The sequence below is a fragment of the Danio rerio genome, chromosome 17, assembly GCF_049306965.1.
Source record: "Danio rerio strain Tuebingen ecotype United States chromosome 17, GRCz12tu, whole genome shotgun sequence".
Lineage (NCBI taxonomy): Eukaryota > Metazoa > Chordata > Actinopteri > Cypriniformes > Danionidae > Danio > Danio rerio.
The window spans coordinates 33,280,472-33,297,249 of NC_133192.1; the positions used below are offsets into that span (position 1 = coordinate 33,280,472).

The 16,778-nt window shown below is 33.3% G+C and overlaps 1 protein-coding gene across 3 annotated transcripts; it reads right to left on the bottom strand.

Moving 5' to 3' along the window:
* Positions 1 to 17: 17 nt before the first annotated feature.
* pomt2 (protein-O-mannosyltransferase 2) lies at positions 18 to 15,780 on the bottom strand. Of its 3 annotated transcripts, XR_012392777.1 has the most exons (23): positions 15,655 to 15,780; positions 15,281 to 15,559; positions 15,102 to 15,186; positions 14,902 to 15,006; positions 13,080 to 13,188; positions 12,877 to 12,985; positions 11,430 to 11,589; positions 10,346 to 10,452; positions 10,175 to 10,257; positions 9,977 to 10,086; positions 9,692 to 9,728; positions 8,281 to 8,347; positions 8,141 to 8,201; positions 7,977 to 8,055; positions 5,601 to 5,752; positions 5,422 to 5,513; positions 5,249 to 5,325; positions 4,628 to 4,699; positions 3,189 to 3,248; positions 3,000 to 3,105; positions 2,785 to 2,925; positions 941 to 1,052; positions 18 to 805 (listed from the first exon to the last, which is right to left on the bottom strand). XR_012392777.1 is itself a non-coding variant. In XM_005158785.6 (22 exons), the coding sequence occupies exons 2-22, from the start codon at positions 15,556 to 15,558 to the stop codon at positions 700 to 702; spliced, it is 2,271 nt and encodes a 756-aa protein (XP_005158842.2). In that variant the 5' UTR covers position 15,559; positions 15,655 to 15,780; the 3' UTR covers positions 18 to 699.
* Positions 15,781 to 16,778: the final 998 nt, after the last annotated feature.

Genomic DNA, 16,778 nt, shown 5'->3' on the forward strand with positions numbered 1-16,778 from the left:
AACTATCAACACCTCTGTACAGATCATGTCTCTAAAAGACAGAAGGTCACTTTATTATACTTGGAAAAATAAAATAATTAGTAAAATTAAATAAGTAAAATTCAAGTATAAATACAGAGCTCTTACAATGTTGGTGATTAATGAAAAACATATATATTTTCAGTCAATTGAGCCAGAAAATGTGTTGGTATCAAATGCAACACAACCTAAATCCAAATAAATGCACCTGAGTCAGTCTGTTTACAATTTGCATTTAAGACAATAATTTAAAGACAATATTGCAAACAATTTTTTTATCAACAATTCAAACACGAACTCAACTGAACTTTTCAGGAAAGACTGCTCATTACATTACAGTTTTAAAACAGAAATGCTATTAAACATTCTCAAACTGAAATGATTTAAATACAAACAAAAAGGTTAATGCTTTATACATCAGCATCTTCAAAACTAGAAAGGCACTTCAATGTTTTTTTAATAAATTTATTTCAGTCCAGCTACAGCAGTTGCACAACATCAGATTTTTATGTAAAATACATGACTGTAAAATATCGTAATTTTATACAATACAAAAATACTATTTAAAAATTTTCAACAGCCTAAAATCAGACTAAATGCTGTCCTTCAACACGGAAATGTCAACATGTAACAAATGAAATAGTTTTGAAAACATTTTATGAAAACACTTAAAACGTTTGTCTAAAACTCCCAGGATTCCATCCACCTGAGGCCGGCCATGGAGGAGGCAGAGTCATGTGCCAGCGGCCCTCTCATGCCATAGGAGAGAGGGTGGAAAAGATAAAAGCTGAAAACAGACGACAGCGGAAATATCAGGTTAAGTATCAATATTAATAATGTATAAAATAGGACTTACTTTGTAATTAGTTACATATTCTGAAAGACATGAGCCTCTTAAACAACTAAACTTGTAGATACTCACCTGTAGATAAACCCTAAGAGGAGCACCGACTGACCTCCCCTCATCAGGTAATGAGATAAAGATGAGCTAAAGAGAAGCTGCAAATTCTGAAGGAGGATGTCCAGAGTAATACCTTAAATAAAGAAGGTTTAAACTTTATATTTAGATTATTCGTTATTAGATTAAACATGATTACATGTATTGGATTACGCGTTATAATAATATGCATTACATGTAATAACCTGAAAAATATGTTCAGCAATGCTGCAGACTCACAGTTTGAAATAAAAACACAGCAAGACCACAGTACACTTTATATATTGTTAGATAAATTATTAGAAATCCAGATAAAAACTGTTAACTGTATTCTGAAAGTAATTTTAAGAGCAACTAAAGAACATAAAAGGAGGTAATTAGAGCAAACACAATATTCGAAAAGTAAAATGGACGTAATTTATATTAATAAGCAGAATTTCAGTGTTTAAAAAGGCTGATTTACAGTGCTTTTAAACTTTACAATAACAAACTATAGAATATCTTTCAGAGTACCTTTTGTTAAATATGATGCTTTTTCTAATGTTTTTTTCTAATGTTTTTAAATGAAAAATGCCAAATTCTTACATCAAGATCAAGGCAAAAAGAGCACATGAGAAGTCTTGTTTTCTGAGGTATTCATTAGTGAAGTCAATTTATGATTACAAAAAGACAATATAAGCATAAAGTCTTTCAAGTATGTTTTATTTCTCAAAAAAAAAAAAAAAATCCATGTCTTTAAATTAAGGCCTTAATTTGCAGAAGACACATTAAACCTTTTTAAGATCTTATTAAGACCTGTAGTATAATTCTGTGTAATGATTAAGTCTCAAGTTGCAAACTAAGTTTAAAAATGGATTCATATGTGGCTTTGTTGTTGATGCCAGGAAAAAACTACAACAATAATTTTAATTTATTCATATTAATATTATTATTATTATTATTATTATTATTATTATTATTATTATTATTAGTAGTAGTAGTAGTAGTAGTAGTAGTAGTAGTAGTAGTATTTAGAGAGAGAGAGTTAAAGCACACTTTTAATCCTATTCGTATTGTCCATATTGTTTCTTACAATATATTAAACAAGGGCAGGCTCTGCTTTCATTGGTCAGCCCAGTCTCTGTTGTGATTGTGTATATAGACCATTTTGAGGGATGTAAACAATAACAATGGTCCTAATGTATTTCCTGTTTTACATTTTTAATTTCCATAGCTTCCGAGAATCCAAAGGGTTATCAAATTGATAATGTTATGATAGCTGTTTTAACGTGAACATACGAACCCAATTCAATTTATTGGAACTGTAAACTGTATTTGCTTTCAGAGTGCAGAAAACAGTGTCTTCTTAAAACTTCCACAACACAAACCAAGCCTTCCGAGCCTCAGCTACAACTACAGCAGGGTCAAAACATACATAATTTGTGGGCAGCCAGTGAGGACTACTGATTAACATTATGCAAATTTATTACAGCCTTTGTAGGTCTGTCCAGGAAGAAGGACAGAAACAGTCCTTTTTTGAGAGACAAATCACTAGAGACAATATTATACAATACATAAAAAGATAATGTCTAAAACTTAACTGGGCTGGCACACTAATTAATACAACTTTTCACCTCCATAATAAACTAGAAGTAAAAAAAAAAGGTTTCATAAAAATAAGTCTTTAGAAAAGTAAGCTGACGTCTCTACAAATCCACTAGTAATTTTTTAGTAAAGCTACTTAATTATGAATTTTCAGTGCACAGGTAAGATGTCAGTGTGATAAGAATCTCATCAGATTTCCACCAGTTGATAATGTGGTGTGTTAGTCATCATGTTAGCTTTTGTACCTGTTAGCATACTGCTGAACATCATGGCAGGAAAGTAATGATGGTAGTAGAGTATGCGACCCATGATGTAGAATGGGAGATAGTGTAACAGCCAACCCAAAAACAGCATCCCGCCACCCTCCATAAGTGTGTGACAATGCACTGAAACAAAACATCAACTCTTTTAGACCTGATCATTTACTGTAAACAGCACAAACATCTGCATTGCTGCTTACCTTTCATCATTCCCTCCATCTTCACTCTTCTCTGCACTGCTAATGAAGCCACCGTCAGCAGGATTACAAATAGAGCCAGACTTAACAGGTTCAGCCACCAAATGACCTGAGGATGTGATGGGATATTTACTAATGATGGAATAAGAGGTCTTGGAAAATGGAGGACAAAAAAAGGACAGAGACACTTACAGGGTTTCCAAGGAGATAAACACGGTATTCAGTTTCATTCACTCCAGAAAACCTCAATCCCTGTTGTGAATAATAAATAGTGATGTAATGGTACAGAGATATGAGATAAATATGAGATTTTGTCTGTGTGTGTGGGTGCGTGTGTAAATGAGATATGTTTTTGTTTAGGTGGCTAGGTAAAATTAAAAAGTATTAAATGACTAAAACATAAAACAAAATCTACCTAAAATGACAAAAGCACAATAATATTTTTAACAATAAACTTAAACTGATTAAAGATCATTATTAATATTAATAAATGTTGTAATATTGTAACGGTTTATCATAGGGCTGAAACTTATAATCAAAAAAATTATTGACACAAATTGCAGTAATCAACGCTTCGTTAAAAAAAGTAACGCTTCACTTCCTGTCTGTTTAACATTTATTTGATTTGCTAAATATAATTAATAATATAATATAATCCTGAGGATTAACCCCAGGATGCCGGGGTTAAACCTCTTTATCGAAGGACATCCTGGGATTTTTGGTTTAACGTCTCATGCGAAAGACGGCACTCACTGAGCAGTATTCACCTTATTCTCCGCCGACGAGTGGGCGCTGCCATTTGAATCTTTTTGGCTTGAGACTTCCGGTCTCATTCACCTCCATTCATTTTTTGACGTTAAAAACTGCTCATTACGCTGCTTGATGTTGCAATTTGATATTTTCTTATTATATTATTCTACTTGGTCTGTATAGCCATGCAAGCATTTGTTTGTAGAGCAAGTAGTTTGACCGTTTTCTGCCGTTTATTATTCCTAGTCATTTCTCCCATAGGCGACTGAATTGGAAGTTTTAAGACAATCGCGAAAACAGGAGCACTTTCGCATTTTAGAATAAGGTCAATAGAGTCCCTGTCACTATACTGGGGTATAGGAGCCACACAGACTGCAGGTTGGGCGCCCCCTGCTGGACTCACTAACACCACTTCAGGCAGCAACAAAGCTTTCCCATGTTAAGTTTATGAAGATGAATTTGTTATTTAACGACATCTCAGCAACAAACGCTATTTTCATGGCAAGAACATTTCAGTAATAAATATACAATTAAAAACAACAAACAAATGATTACATAAATTTAAAAAGATTTTTATCGTTAATGCATGATAATATTTCTGAAAAAAGTTTCCTGGAATAAAGTTTATTGCAATAAGTGTGTGTGTGTGTGTGTATTTGTGATTGGCTTTTATAGACTTTTTAAAACCATTTCAGTCACAAGATGTTCAAAGTAAATAAAAAAATGTGTTTGATAAATCGATTATTAATATAATCGATAGCTGCAGCCCTCGTTTATAAATACAATAACACTTTAAAAAAAGAAAAATCACAATATTGATTAATTATATCAATTTTAGTACATCAATAATAATAATTTAAAAATGCTTATACACAACTTACCTGATAGTTAATGGGCCAGTGCCAGGGTTTAGAGTTCATCTCGTTGTCTTTGGGCTTCAAACCACTGTTTCCCTACACAAAAACATTATCAATCTAATATATTGGTTCATTTAAAAGAAGTTGCATTTGATCATTTTTATTCACAAAAAAAAAAAAAAAAATGTAAATGGGTAAATGTTTTAGTATAGGGATTTTAGTTTCCCACACTCCACAACAAAAAGTGGTGATGAGGAGAGATCCCCTCACATGATTGTAAAGCGCTTTAGGTGTATGGCCATACACAATAAATGTGCTATATAAACACACATTACATTACTCTAAATTAAACTGTAAAGGCAACAGAAGAAGAGAAATGCAAGCATAAAACAAAGTAGCCCATATATGTGGCGCTTTGCTCATTCTTGATCTTAACTGCATTATAGAAATCACTTTGGAATTAAAGCAGTGCATTTCAGTTTAAAGACTTTTAATCAACTTATATTCTGGAAAATACTGTCATTTAATTCAGAAATCATTCCCATGTGGTAGAACATTTATTAATAGGGAGATTATCTTTAATTAGAAGCAATTCCCACATGAAGAGCAATTTTTAACAGGCAGATTTTCTTTCAAGAGTCTTACCCTGATCATCACAATATGAGACTCCCAGAGGATCTCCAGGAAAGTGGGTTTGAGTACTGCAAGACTGATGTTGGGCACTGTGCACACAGAAAAATCACCACACCAGCAAATGAACAAAACTGTAATTTTCTACCCATTAAATCAATATTAAAAAAAAAGCTATACAGGCATACGTTTAGGGTTGATGTGGTCCTCAATGTTCCACTGCGAATTTGGGGTCTCTTTGACATACGGGCTGCATGTGACCTCCACTTGCTCCCATCCCCTGTTGAGTAGTAAAATGCACAGTATTTTCTGTGATATGTTTATTGCAGACCGGCTGTGAGGTTTTGGCTGAACAAAATAATCTCACCATTTGGGAAGGGTCTTTCCAGAGGAGCAGAGCACACAGCCTGTGGCGCGATGAAGAAAACGCACTTTACTGCGCAGCACCTTCACTGGATCTCCCTTCCTTCCTCCACACACCTCCACCTGCCACAGGTCATTCACGTCACCACTTCCATTCTGAAACCAAAACTCAGAATTACGGAAATGTGTGATGCTCCTTGTAAACAATTGATTAAGATCAAAGTATGAATGAAAGATGCAATTGTGATAGTACAGAGGGCAGCAGTCATGTTTACAAAACACTGAAATAAACTAAACTGAACTTCACCTGTGAAAACTGAACTGAGGCAGTTTTAATTTACTAGAACTTCTATGTTAAGCTGCTTTGACACAATTTACATTGTAAAAGCACGATAGAAATAAACATGAATTGAATGTTCAATAAACAAAACATTTATTTTCTGCATTTAATTTAAACCTATAACTGACAAACCTTAAAAGACAGACCAGTTGTAAGCTCAGAGGTTGTTTGTGTGTTTATGTTTTTAGTTGCTTCAATCTACTCATTTATAAATCCATCATTTAATAGTAGAGTTATTGCAGAACATGACATTACTCATGTTTCTATACAGAACATTACACAGATGTGAAAGAAATCTTTAGCTCCACACACTCCAGTGAAGCACAATCGAAAGGATAGTTCACCCCAAAATGACAATTTTTCAGTGAATTTATACACCATGCAACATGTAAGTGATTTTTTGTCTTAAGTAGAACATTAATGAAGATTTTTATCTAAATCTGTGGTCTCAAGTCTGAGGATGAGCAAATTAACTGTACGTTTTCACTTACATTAAACGTGCGTGTATTTAACAATAAGCTTGGAATGTATTGTAATAATAACAATAATAATAAACTTTATTTTTACATATAGCATCTTTAAAAGTAGCATCTCAAGGCACTTTACAGACAAAAAATGTGCAGCAGTAAAAGATACATGCATGAATGCAAAAAACATATATAATAATAATAAAGTTAAAACACATAAAATAATAATAATAGTTATAGAACTAAAATCATATAAAAGTCAAATAAAATCAAATAAAATTGTTTCTATAGACAACCAACAGATTTTAATAACTATTTTGATATTTCTCTATTGTTTTACATATGACTAAGTCATTCACAATGCATCAAAGGTTTGTAGTTCCCCCCTCATTAAATCAGTTAGGTACATAGCCTTTTATTTTATTTTTATTGATGTGATTATTCATTATACCTTTTTGGTTTGGACTACTGCTTATAATAATTCCAAAGATTTCCTTATTCTTTTCAGTGTGCTCATGATTAGAGAAAAGCTGTAGGGAAAAATACCAGAACCAGTGATGTTGAAAAAGTAGGCGGACAGTCATTCAATATATTTTCTTCTTTCACGTGACGTACAGCATTTATTCAAGTTAGGGTTAGCTTCTCAACATACTTCAACATTCACATCATTCATCAGCATTCTATATTAGTTCGGGGTTGCCAAAGCGGAATGAATTGCCAACTTATCCTGCACATGTTCAGCAACCCATCTATAGGAAACATCCATACACAATCATTCATCATGGACAATTTAGCCTACCCAATTCACCTGTACCGCATGTCTTTGGACTGTGGGGGAAACCGGAGCACCCGGAGGAAACCCAAGCAAACACAGGAAGAACAAGCAAACTCCACACAGAAATGCCAACTGACCCAGCCGAGACTTGAACCAGCGATCCTCTTGCTGTGAGGCGATAGCACTACCTACTGCACCACTGCGTCGCACTCAACCCTCCCATAAAAAAGTTATTACAAACATTATGATGACAATTTAACAAAAATAGTTTAAATTAATGTAATAAAAGAATTTAAAAAAAAATGGCCAAACAATTAACACTAAATACTGTAATGTTGTATAAAAATGGCCCATTTTGATTTCTTGTTATATACAAAGCACATTGTAGTTTCCCAGTTTCCAAAGACATGTTTTACAGGTGAATAGGGTAGGCTAAATTGCTCGTAGTGTGTGTGTGTGTGAATGAGTGTGTATGGATGTTTCCCAGTGATGGGTTGCAGCTGAAAGGGCATCCGCAACATTAAAACACATGCTGGATAAGTTGGCAGTTCATTCCGCTGTGTTCCCCAGATTAATAAAGGGACTAAGCTAAAAAGAAAATGAATGAATTAAGGAATGAATGAATGAATGAATGAATGAATGAATGAATTAATTAATTAATAATATTTAAATATTTAACTGCCTAATCAGTTCATCATTCCACCTCGGAAACGTTGTTAAGTACTAGTTTTTTTCAGTATTGACAAAACCCTATAATATATGAATGGTAACATAATATAGGAATGATATAGTACTCACAATGCCATAACCTGTGACCTGCAGGTGTTTTTTGGTCAGGGGCGCTTCATGGAAATGACTATGAAGATTTCTTGTAGTTCTGATAATGAAAACCAAGTTTGCATTGTTTTAAATAACATGACTTTAGAATTATTTTGTCACGTTCAGAAAGACCTGACACTTACTCTTTATGCTCCAGTCTAATGATGTCACCATGACGGACGAGCTCTGGTGAGCCTGTGAGATCTTAGCAGAGTACAGAGTTATTGACTCAAGTGCAATGTGTGTTTAAAGAAAATTAATCAAATATGCATTAAAAACTCACCGTCAGAGTTGTCAAGTCTCTTGACCAACCACAGGTTGTTAAAATCTTTGTGTAAATAGGCAGTAACCTACACAAATTAAGATGCAAAATGGATGTAGATAGGAAAATGATTTATCATTCTTATAAAAACACAACAGACATCCTAAAATAATAAAGTCTTAAATGTACATATAGACTTCCAAAGAGTTTTTGGATTAGGTCTATTATGATACAAAGACTTAATTTATTTGATCACAAATTGAGATCCAAAATAATCAACAATACAGTTAAAGGTTATTTATATTGGAGTTATAGATAACTTTTTTCTATTGAAAAAATACTTTAAGATGTAATTAAATAGTATGATGGATAATGTCTACATTTTTAGCTCACTCTTACTGCCACAAATTCCAACTTTTGTGGACACTAAAGTATGTTCTTGATCTTCTGAAAATTAAAAGGAACAGGAATTGTTTGTAATAGTTTATAACAATATAATCACTATGAAATAGATCTGCATTAAAAGTATTTTCACATTTTTTAATTCCAGAAAGAACTGAAGATGTTTTATAATAGAACCGGTCAGCTACTCTCTCTTGATCAAACGTAATGTAAATGTAAATGTAATGTGTGTATTTATATAGCGCATTTATCGTGTATGGCCATACATCCAAAATGCTTTATAATCATGAGGGGGGTCCCTCCGCACCACCACCAGTGTGCAGCATCCACTTGGATGATGTGACGGCAGCCACAGGACAACAGCGCCAGTGCGCTCACCACACACCGGCTATTGGTGAAGTGAAGAGACATTGATAGAGCCAATTCAGTGGATGGGGATGATTGGGAGGCCATGATCATAAGTGCCAATTCAGGGACTTTTGCCTGGACATGGGAGTTACAACCCTGCTCTTTACAAGAAGTGCCATGGGATTTTTTAATGCCCACAGAGAGTCAGGACCTCAGTTTAAACGTCTCATCCGAATGACGGCGCCCACTGACAGTGTAGTGTCCCCTTCACTTTTACTGGGGCATTTGGACTCACACAGACCATAAGTTGAGCGCCCTCTGCTGGCCTCTTTAACACCAATTCCAACAGCAACCTAGTTTTCCCGTGTGGTCTCCCGTCCAGGTACTGACTAGGTTCAGACCTGCTTAGCTTCAGTGAGTAACCGGTCTTAGGCTGCAGGGTGATATGACTGTCAAACCCCAATCGTTTTAGAATAAATGTTTAAATCAAGACTGTAATACGTTATAAACATTAAGGTACTCAATAAACATCAGCTCTTTTACATACAACATCATGCTATTATTACATACAACATTAGAATATTGCAATAATAAAAAAAAAAGTAAAATATTACAGATAATGTTAGGTTTGATTAAAAAGATAGTTGTATCAAATATGAATTTACTGTCACCATTTACTCACCCTTTACTTGTTTCAAATCTCCATTAGTTTCATTCTTCTGTTAAACAAATAAGAAGATATTATAAAGACATAGCCTGAAGCCATGGACTTCCATAGTGTTTGTTTTTCCTACTTGGGAAGTCATGGTTACAGATTCCCAGCTTTCTTTAAAATATATTCTCTTGCGTTCAACAGAAGAGAGAAACTCAGAACGTTTTGGAACCACTTGAAAGTGAGTAAATAATGAGTAAATTCGATTTTTGGGGGGTGAACTATCCCCTTAAGAGCAGATGAGAGTGAACTGACCTGCTGCTGGTGAGCTCCAACCCCCTCCGGGTAAAGGTGCCAGTGAGAGTGCAAATATCCTCCTGCAATTCGCAGATTTTTAACTGTTATGACTGAGCCATATGCCAGATCTGTGTGAAAGAAGGCATAAAAGCCCAGTGTCAAACATGGAATCTTTAACAAAATCCAAACTTTAAAAAAAATGAAGTTGTTTTTTACACTCTGGCATGGAGGCATTGTGTAGATTGTTTCCAATCAAGCGAGACTGGAACGCAGAGCTGAAGAAACCATCTCCGGGACCACTGTGAATTGAAAAAAAACATCAATGCTTTCTTATAATTAACCAACTAGCTGTTTTGACAATAAAACAAGAGATTAGGTCAAACTTACCTCCTGTTTAAGACAATGAAATGAATGGCGAATATTGTCGTGTACAAGAACAACGGAAGCATTATCAACCCAAAAACTCGAGCTAGTAAGTGCTTCCCAAAATCCACCTGTTGAACAAGAAGTAAATATTTTCACAACTAGAGCATACAGAATCATGGAAATGTGTTGGGACAGAAAGATTTTTTATAATGGCAAAAAACTGAACCTGATTTTTTACATTTATTCATTTCAGCAGATGAGTTATCTAAAGCAAGCTTTTTGGCCTTCATAGAGTATTCAGTATCACTTAATAATATTATATAATATTTTAATAGTCACTTTTAAAATATTTTATTCACACATTTTGTTGAAGTTACATTGCAACTACATGGCAAAGAATTTACATTAGAATATTAGTAAACTGTAAGATTAGGGTTAGTTTAAGTTGACAAGTTTCTTATAGTCTGGAGAATGTCTGTTGGTGGAGCATTGTCAGTAGATATAAAGCTCACAGTCTGCTAATACATTAATCAGAAGTACTTTGCACGGAGTTACAGTATAACTTACAATCAACAAAATGTGCAAAAGGGAAGTAATCCAAAGATTTTTTTCTTCAGTCTGAAGGAAAATACACATGAAGCGCTTCTTTTATCACATTCAATGAATTTGTGCATGTACTATACTGTATATAGTAGTTTCATATATAGTAGTTTTATTGATTCACTTCAAATGTTGACTACCGTATTTAAATAATACACATTTTAAAGGCTAAAATTTGAAACAATAGCATATACATTTGAAGAATAAATTATTAGCACTCCTATGATTTTTAGTTATTTTTCAAATACTTCCCACAACTAGTTTTCAGCCTAATTTTTCAACATGCTAGCTTTAACAACTGATTACTTTTGTCTTTTGCATAATGTCAGTACTAAATGTATATTTTTATAACTAAGACATAAAATTTTATCCAGAAGAAAAATAAAATAGGAAATACTGTTTAAAATGTGTTTGCTCTCCTAAACATCTCTTGGGAAATGTTTGAAAAAGAATTTATATTTCGCATGGGGGGGGGTAACTTTGCCTTTCAACTAGAGTTTTATACCAGAGATAAGCTGAGGTCCCCAAGCAGTCTCCAAAGATCAAGCGCTGTGTTGATTCCAACCAAGAGAATGACAAACAGCCCCACAAACTTTACACCAAGAGACCCAGAGAGGCATAGCCCTGTCAGAAGCAGCCAGAACCACCAGGAGAAGCTGAAAGGCCTGAACACAAGGACAAATATTTGCATTCATGATGCATAAACAGAAATGATAAAGCTATCCACACATCTGTCCACACAACATTACGGCATTTCGAATTATAGGTTGCACTTCCAGTTTGAGGAACTTACACCGAACTTTAGTAAAACTTTTTTTAATATAATAAAGTTGTGCTACAAACAATCTATATGAATAATGAAAGTGAGAGGTGTGTTTATCTTTGTGCTTTTTTTTTTATCTATTATGAAGTGAATGTTATGCTTAGTATTTTAAAGTAACAATATTATCACAACTGTGGCCAAAGTTCCTCCTGATTATTTTTTCTTTATATTCGCTACACTACAGTAATATTTATCACATCAATGATGTTACTGTGGAAAGATAACTTGGGTTTTCTTCATTTATTCATGGTCTACTCCACCTAAAGTAATTTGTTAAATTCATTAAGTTAACATTTAATATTCGATTGGTGAACTGTATGGAGAATACTAGCCCCTCACTTTCACTATCACTGACTGAAAATTAGAATTTCCATGACCTATAAGGAACAGAACAACAAAAAGCTATTGTTTCTATCTCTGAGAAGGCAGAAAAGAAACATTTTAAGAGTCTGACTTAAATGATTGCGGATTGGCACCTAAAAATAGCCTAACAAGAGGCAAAATGTGAACAACGCAATAAACAAACTGTGTAGAAATAAACAAAATTACATATTGCCAAATGGAAAGTAAAAATTTAAATGACAAACAAAAATCCCTGATATTCCATGACTTGGTCAAAAACAAATAAATAAAATGTTCTGTCTCCAAATGTCTGAAATAGACCTTTAAAAATTCCATGGTATTCCAAAAAATATTATGACTTGTGGTAACCCTGTTTACACTTTGAAGGATTCAGAATTCTACCTGTATCAACATTTATACTTTTCTCATTCATTTTTATTAATTATGATTATTTGAATAAGTATTTAACTTTGAAATGATTTTAACTAATAAATAGTGTTAACACATTGCTTAATATAAGAATGTTCAGTGCATTCCTTATAACTATTTTCACTCAGTGCGAGTGTTGAAGCTGGCTTCTGCTGATGAAACCGCAAACTATCTTCAGTAAACTTTATTTATTTAAATAAATCTCTGACTCCGGCTCTTCTTCATCTGACAGACTGGTCATTCCATGGGTTAAAACTGTAAATAATCTTAACAACTTTAATAGAACTTACTCCCATAATAGTAAAATGTGGAAAGAGATGGAAGATAGGGACAGAACAGATGCTTTAGACTGCTTTACCCGAGTCTTTGCGTGTTGAATTTGACCATGCACAGAACCGAGCCCATGATGAAAAACATCAGAATGGGATCCAGCAGGATATACTGAGACAGGGTGATGCAACCAGTGTCTGTCGTGAAAAAGACCAGTTGATTTAGATTATTATCACAATGACTTTATTAACTACAGCTTACCTTTGTGTTGCTGATGACAGCTGCACTCACCGAAGATGAGCAGAGAGGCTGCGATGAGCGCTGCTGTTGAAGACTGAGAGAGCTCCAGGACAACAAGAAAGGCAAAAGGAGGCAAACAGGAACCAAGAGCAGCACAGAACTATAGAAAATGTAACAATCACAAGGATTAGAGCTCAGAATTATTTATAAAAAAAAGTATATGTTTTTATATACACCATTCTTTACTTAAAAAGTTTGAGTATATTTACTCAAACTCAAAAGTAGTTTTGCATTTTTTTTATCTTATATTTAATCTTTATCTATCATATCTACTGCAAATTTTCCAGGTTAAATAATAAACAAATATATACAGTACCCTGTCAAAAAACAAGATGCATGATGAATATACAATATTATTAAATAATATATTTTTTAATTACAACATATGCATAGGAACTATTCATGTATGGGTCAAAGTATAAAAAAAATAGAACAAAGCTGGTTGTTTATTAGTTGGGCCAGACAGAATATGCAGATATTTTTTGCTATTTTTGCACAGAATTTTGTAAAAAAATCTGCGGATTAATGTAAAATGATTTTGGGTGTACCGTAACTAAAAAATTAATATGTTAAATAAAACAAAAAATTATACATTTTTAACTTTTATTTAATGTTTACAATGTAAATCTAATTAGATCCAATTATTTGGTCTCTCATATAATACATGTACCATTTATCCACTAAAAGACAGAACAAGTTGTACTTTACAAGTTGTATTGTAAGTAAATCATCTACACATTTTCATATTAGTCAGTAATTATATTAAAATTAAATTAAAAACTAAATAAATATAAATTTACACACGTTTACAATCAACTAAATAAAAAGACTCAATGATGGGCTGAAATTCTGTGGAAATCTGCGGATTTCTGTGTTCGCAGATTCGTGTGGGGCGACTTATTAGTTAGTATATACATTAAAAAGTGTCCCAATAATTATCATTATTTTTAAAATGACTATTTTTAACTAGTTTTGACTACTCACAATCATTTAAACAAATTCCTTGATGCCATAATTAAAGACTATTTAAGCATCACGGTGCAGCCCCAAAATCATAATCTTGTTACTTTGCCAGAATGCTTAAAATCACTAGGTTTTAGGTGGTCAGAATAGGCATATTGATGTTGTCTTGATGAGAATAGTTTTGAATAAAAATTTACATTTTACTTAACATTATTTATCCCATTTTTATGCAAGTTTTTTTTTTAAACATTACAATAGACCCCACTTCCATTTAATACGCTTTCCATAAAAAATGTAATTTTCTTTTCTTTTAAAAGTCTCTAACGCACAATAAGTCTTAATTTAGTGATTTTTTGAACCATTAAAGCAAATGTTAAAAACCTGATTCTATTTTCATTCATTAATTTTCGTTTCGGCTTAGTCCCTTTATTAATCGGGGGTTTGCCACAGCGGAATGAACTGGCAACTTATCCAGCATATGTTTTATGCAGCGGATGCCCTTCGAGCAGCAACCCATCCACTCTTATTCTAACTCATACACTAAAGACGATTTAGCTTATCCAATTTACCTATACCACATGTTTTTGAACTTGTGGGGTGAACTGGTGCACCCAACACGAGGAGAACATACAAACTTGATTCTATTTTTATATATTTTTAAAGTCTCAGTTATTACAGTGACGGCAAAGCTGAATCTTTATCATCATTACTCACACAATCCTACTGAAATCATTCTAACATGATGATTTTATGCTAAATAAATGTTTTCTTGTCAACAATGCTGAAACTAACTGTGCATTACATTAAACGGAATCTCAAAGATCTGCAAGATCTAAAAACTATAATTTACCGCTCTCATCCCCCAGTAATTGTGGTGCTCATATTTGTCCCCTGGCTTTATGAAGGGAAAGGTCCCATCGTAACCTGTCAAGTATCCAGCGAGGCCGATCAGCATCTGAATGAGTAAGACAGAATCATCCCTTTCAGCCACACAATAAATACACTCAAAATAATTCTGATCATATTCCAGCAATGCATTAAAATACACACCTTTCCAAGGGGCGGATGGACATCAAAGAAGAAGGTGCGATTAATGTAATAGCTTCCCATTTTCCCAAAATGAGTCTCATCCCAACTGCAAATGGATCAAAATGTTTACTGCTCGACTGTACACTGACAATAAGCTTAATTTTACATCACAGTGTCATTTTTACAGGACTAATTCTCACCATACATGAGGAGGCTCAGTGATCTTGTAAAAGCGTGTAGATACAGACAACACTATCACCAGAGCCAAAATAAAAACGGGCACATGAGCATCTCTGCTGGGTGAACTGATGTGTTCTCCTCCTCCTCGTTTGGTGATCATCTTATTTGCACCATTAATAGTCCCATTGTGAGGCTGGGAATGAATCTCAGCCCTCTCGTTTACCTTACATGTTTTTCGATGTCTTACAGCGGATGTGTCTTGTCTTTGAGAGAAATTCTCCTTCGGTCTGACATCCATTCTTGAAGATGAAGAGGACAGTAATGGGTGAGTAACAAAACCACTATGAACACAATGGCAGAGTTCAGTAACGGTAAATAAAACATTATTCCTCACAGGATTGAAGAGCTTTTGGGCTGGTGGTGTTCAACATCGTGCCGAATGAGATATTCTGTTAGATTTTATTTCAAAGCTCCTGACGTTTTCCAGCTCATGTTGTTGTCCTTAACCATAAACTGTTGTAGATTGTTGGTTTGGGAAGTGTTGGTAATGTCCGCACTTCACTGGCCTCTGCTGGGCAGGAGACGGAGCTGCAGAAACTGTAAATCCAGATCCAGCATGGATGAACCTGAAATTATATTTAAAAAGGGGATGAACAGAATCACAGCGAATAAGATTAATAAGGGATAATATTAAAAATAGTGCTGGGCAAAATAAAATCACGATTAATCACATCCAAAATAAAAGTTTGTTTTGACAAATATGTGTGTGTATATTGTATTTTGTTATGTATAGCCTGCATAAATACAGACATGCAATCATAAATGTGAGAAAATGTCTATTTTTATTTAAATATAAAATATATATGTATTTGATACAAATTATATATATATATATATATATATATATATATATATATATATATATATATATATATATATATATATATATATATATATATATATATATATGTGTATATATATATATATATATATATATATATATATATATATATATATATATATATATATATATAATGTGTTTGCATTACATACACATAATAAATATAAGTAATGAACACATAAATTTTCAAAACAAACTTTTATTTAAGTAATATGATTAATTGTGATTAATTGTTGTCCAGCACTAATTAAATTATCTGATACTTCATAGAGTCTATCCTAGAAAAATATTTCTACAAATATTTTAAATTAATTTTGAGTTAGAATGCTGTTTTTGTGAAAGCTTTGAGGAAACAATTTCACATTTATTTGGTCTTGGCAATATCTCCGACTTTTTTGGATTAATGTTGAAGCTTTTATTGCTCATAATATTTTTAAATCATTTTCTTTATCCAATAAATGTGATTTTGGGTTATTATGTTAAGGATTGCTCTTTAAAAGATGTTGGTTTTATTATAAACTTTATTTTATTATTATGTAAATTTCACACAGTTGATGTCAGAATTATTAGCCATCCTGTTTATATTTTCCAAAAATTCTGTTAACGGAGAGATGACT

Coding starts and splice junctions, on each gene's coding strand:
- pomt2 (XM_005158785.6), bottom strand. CDS start 15,558: ATGGATGTCAGACCGAAGGAGAATTTCTCTCAAAGACAAGACACATCC. Junction 8,348..9,976: donor TTGGAGCTCACCAGCAGCAG/GTCAGTTCACTC, acceptor TAATTTGTGTAG/GTTACTGCCTATTTACACAA. Junction 5,514..5,600: donor GGAAAGACCCTTCCCAAATG/GTGAGATTATTT, acceptor ACTACTCAACAG/GGGATGGGAGCAAGTGGAGG.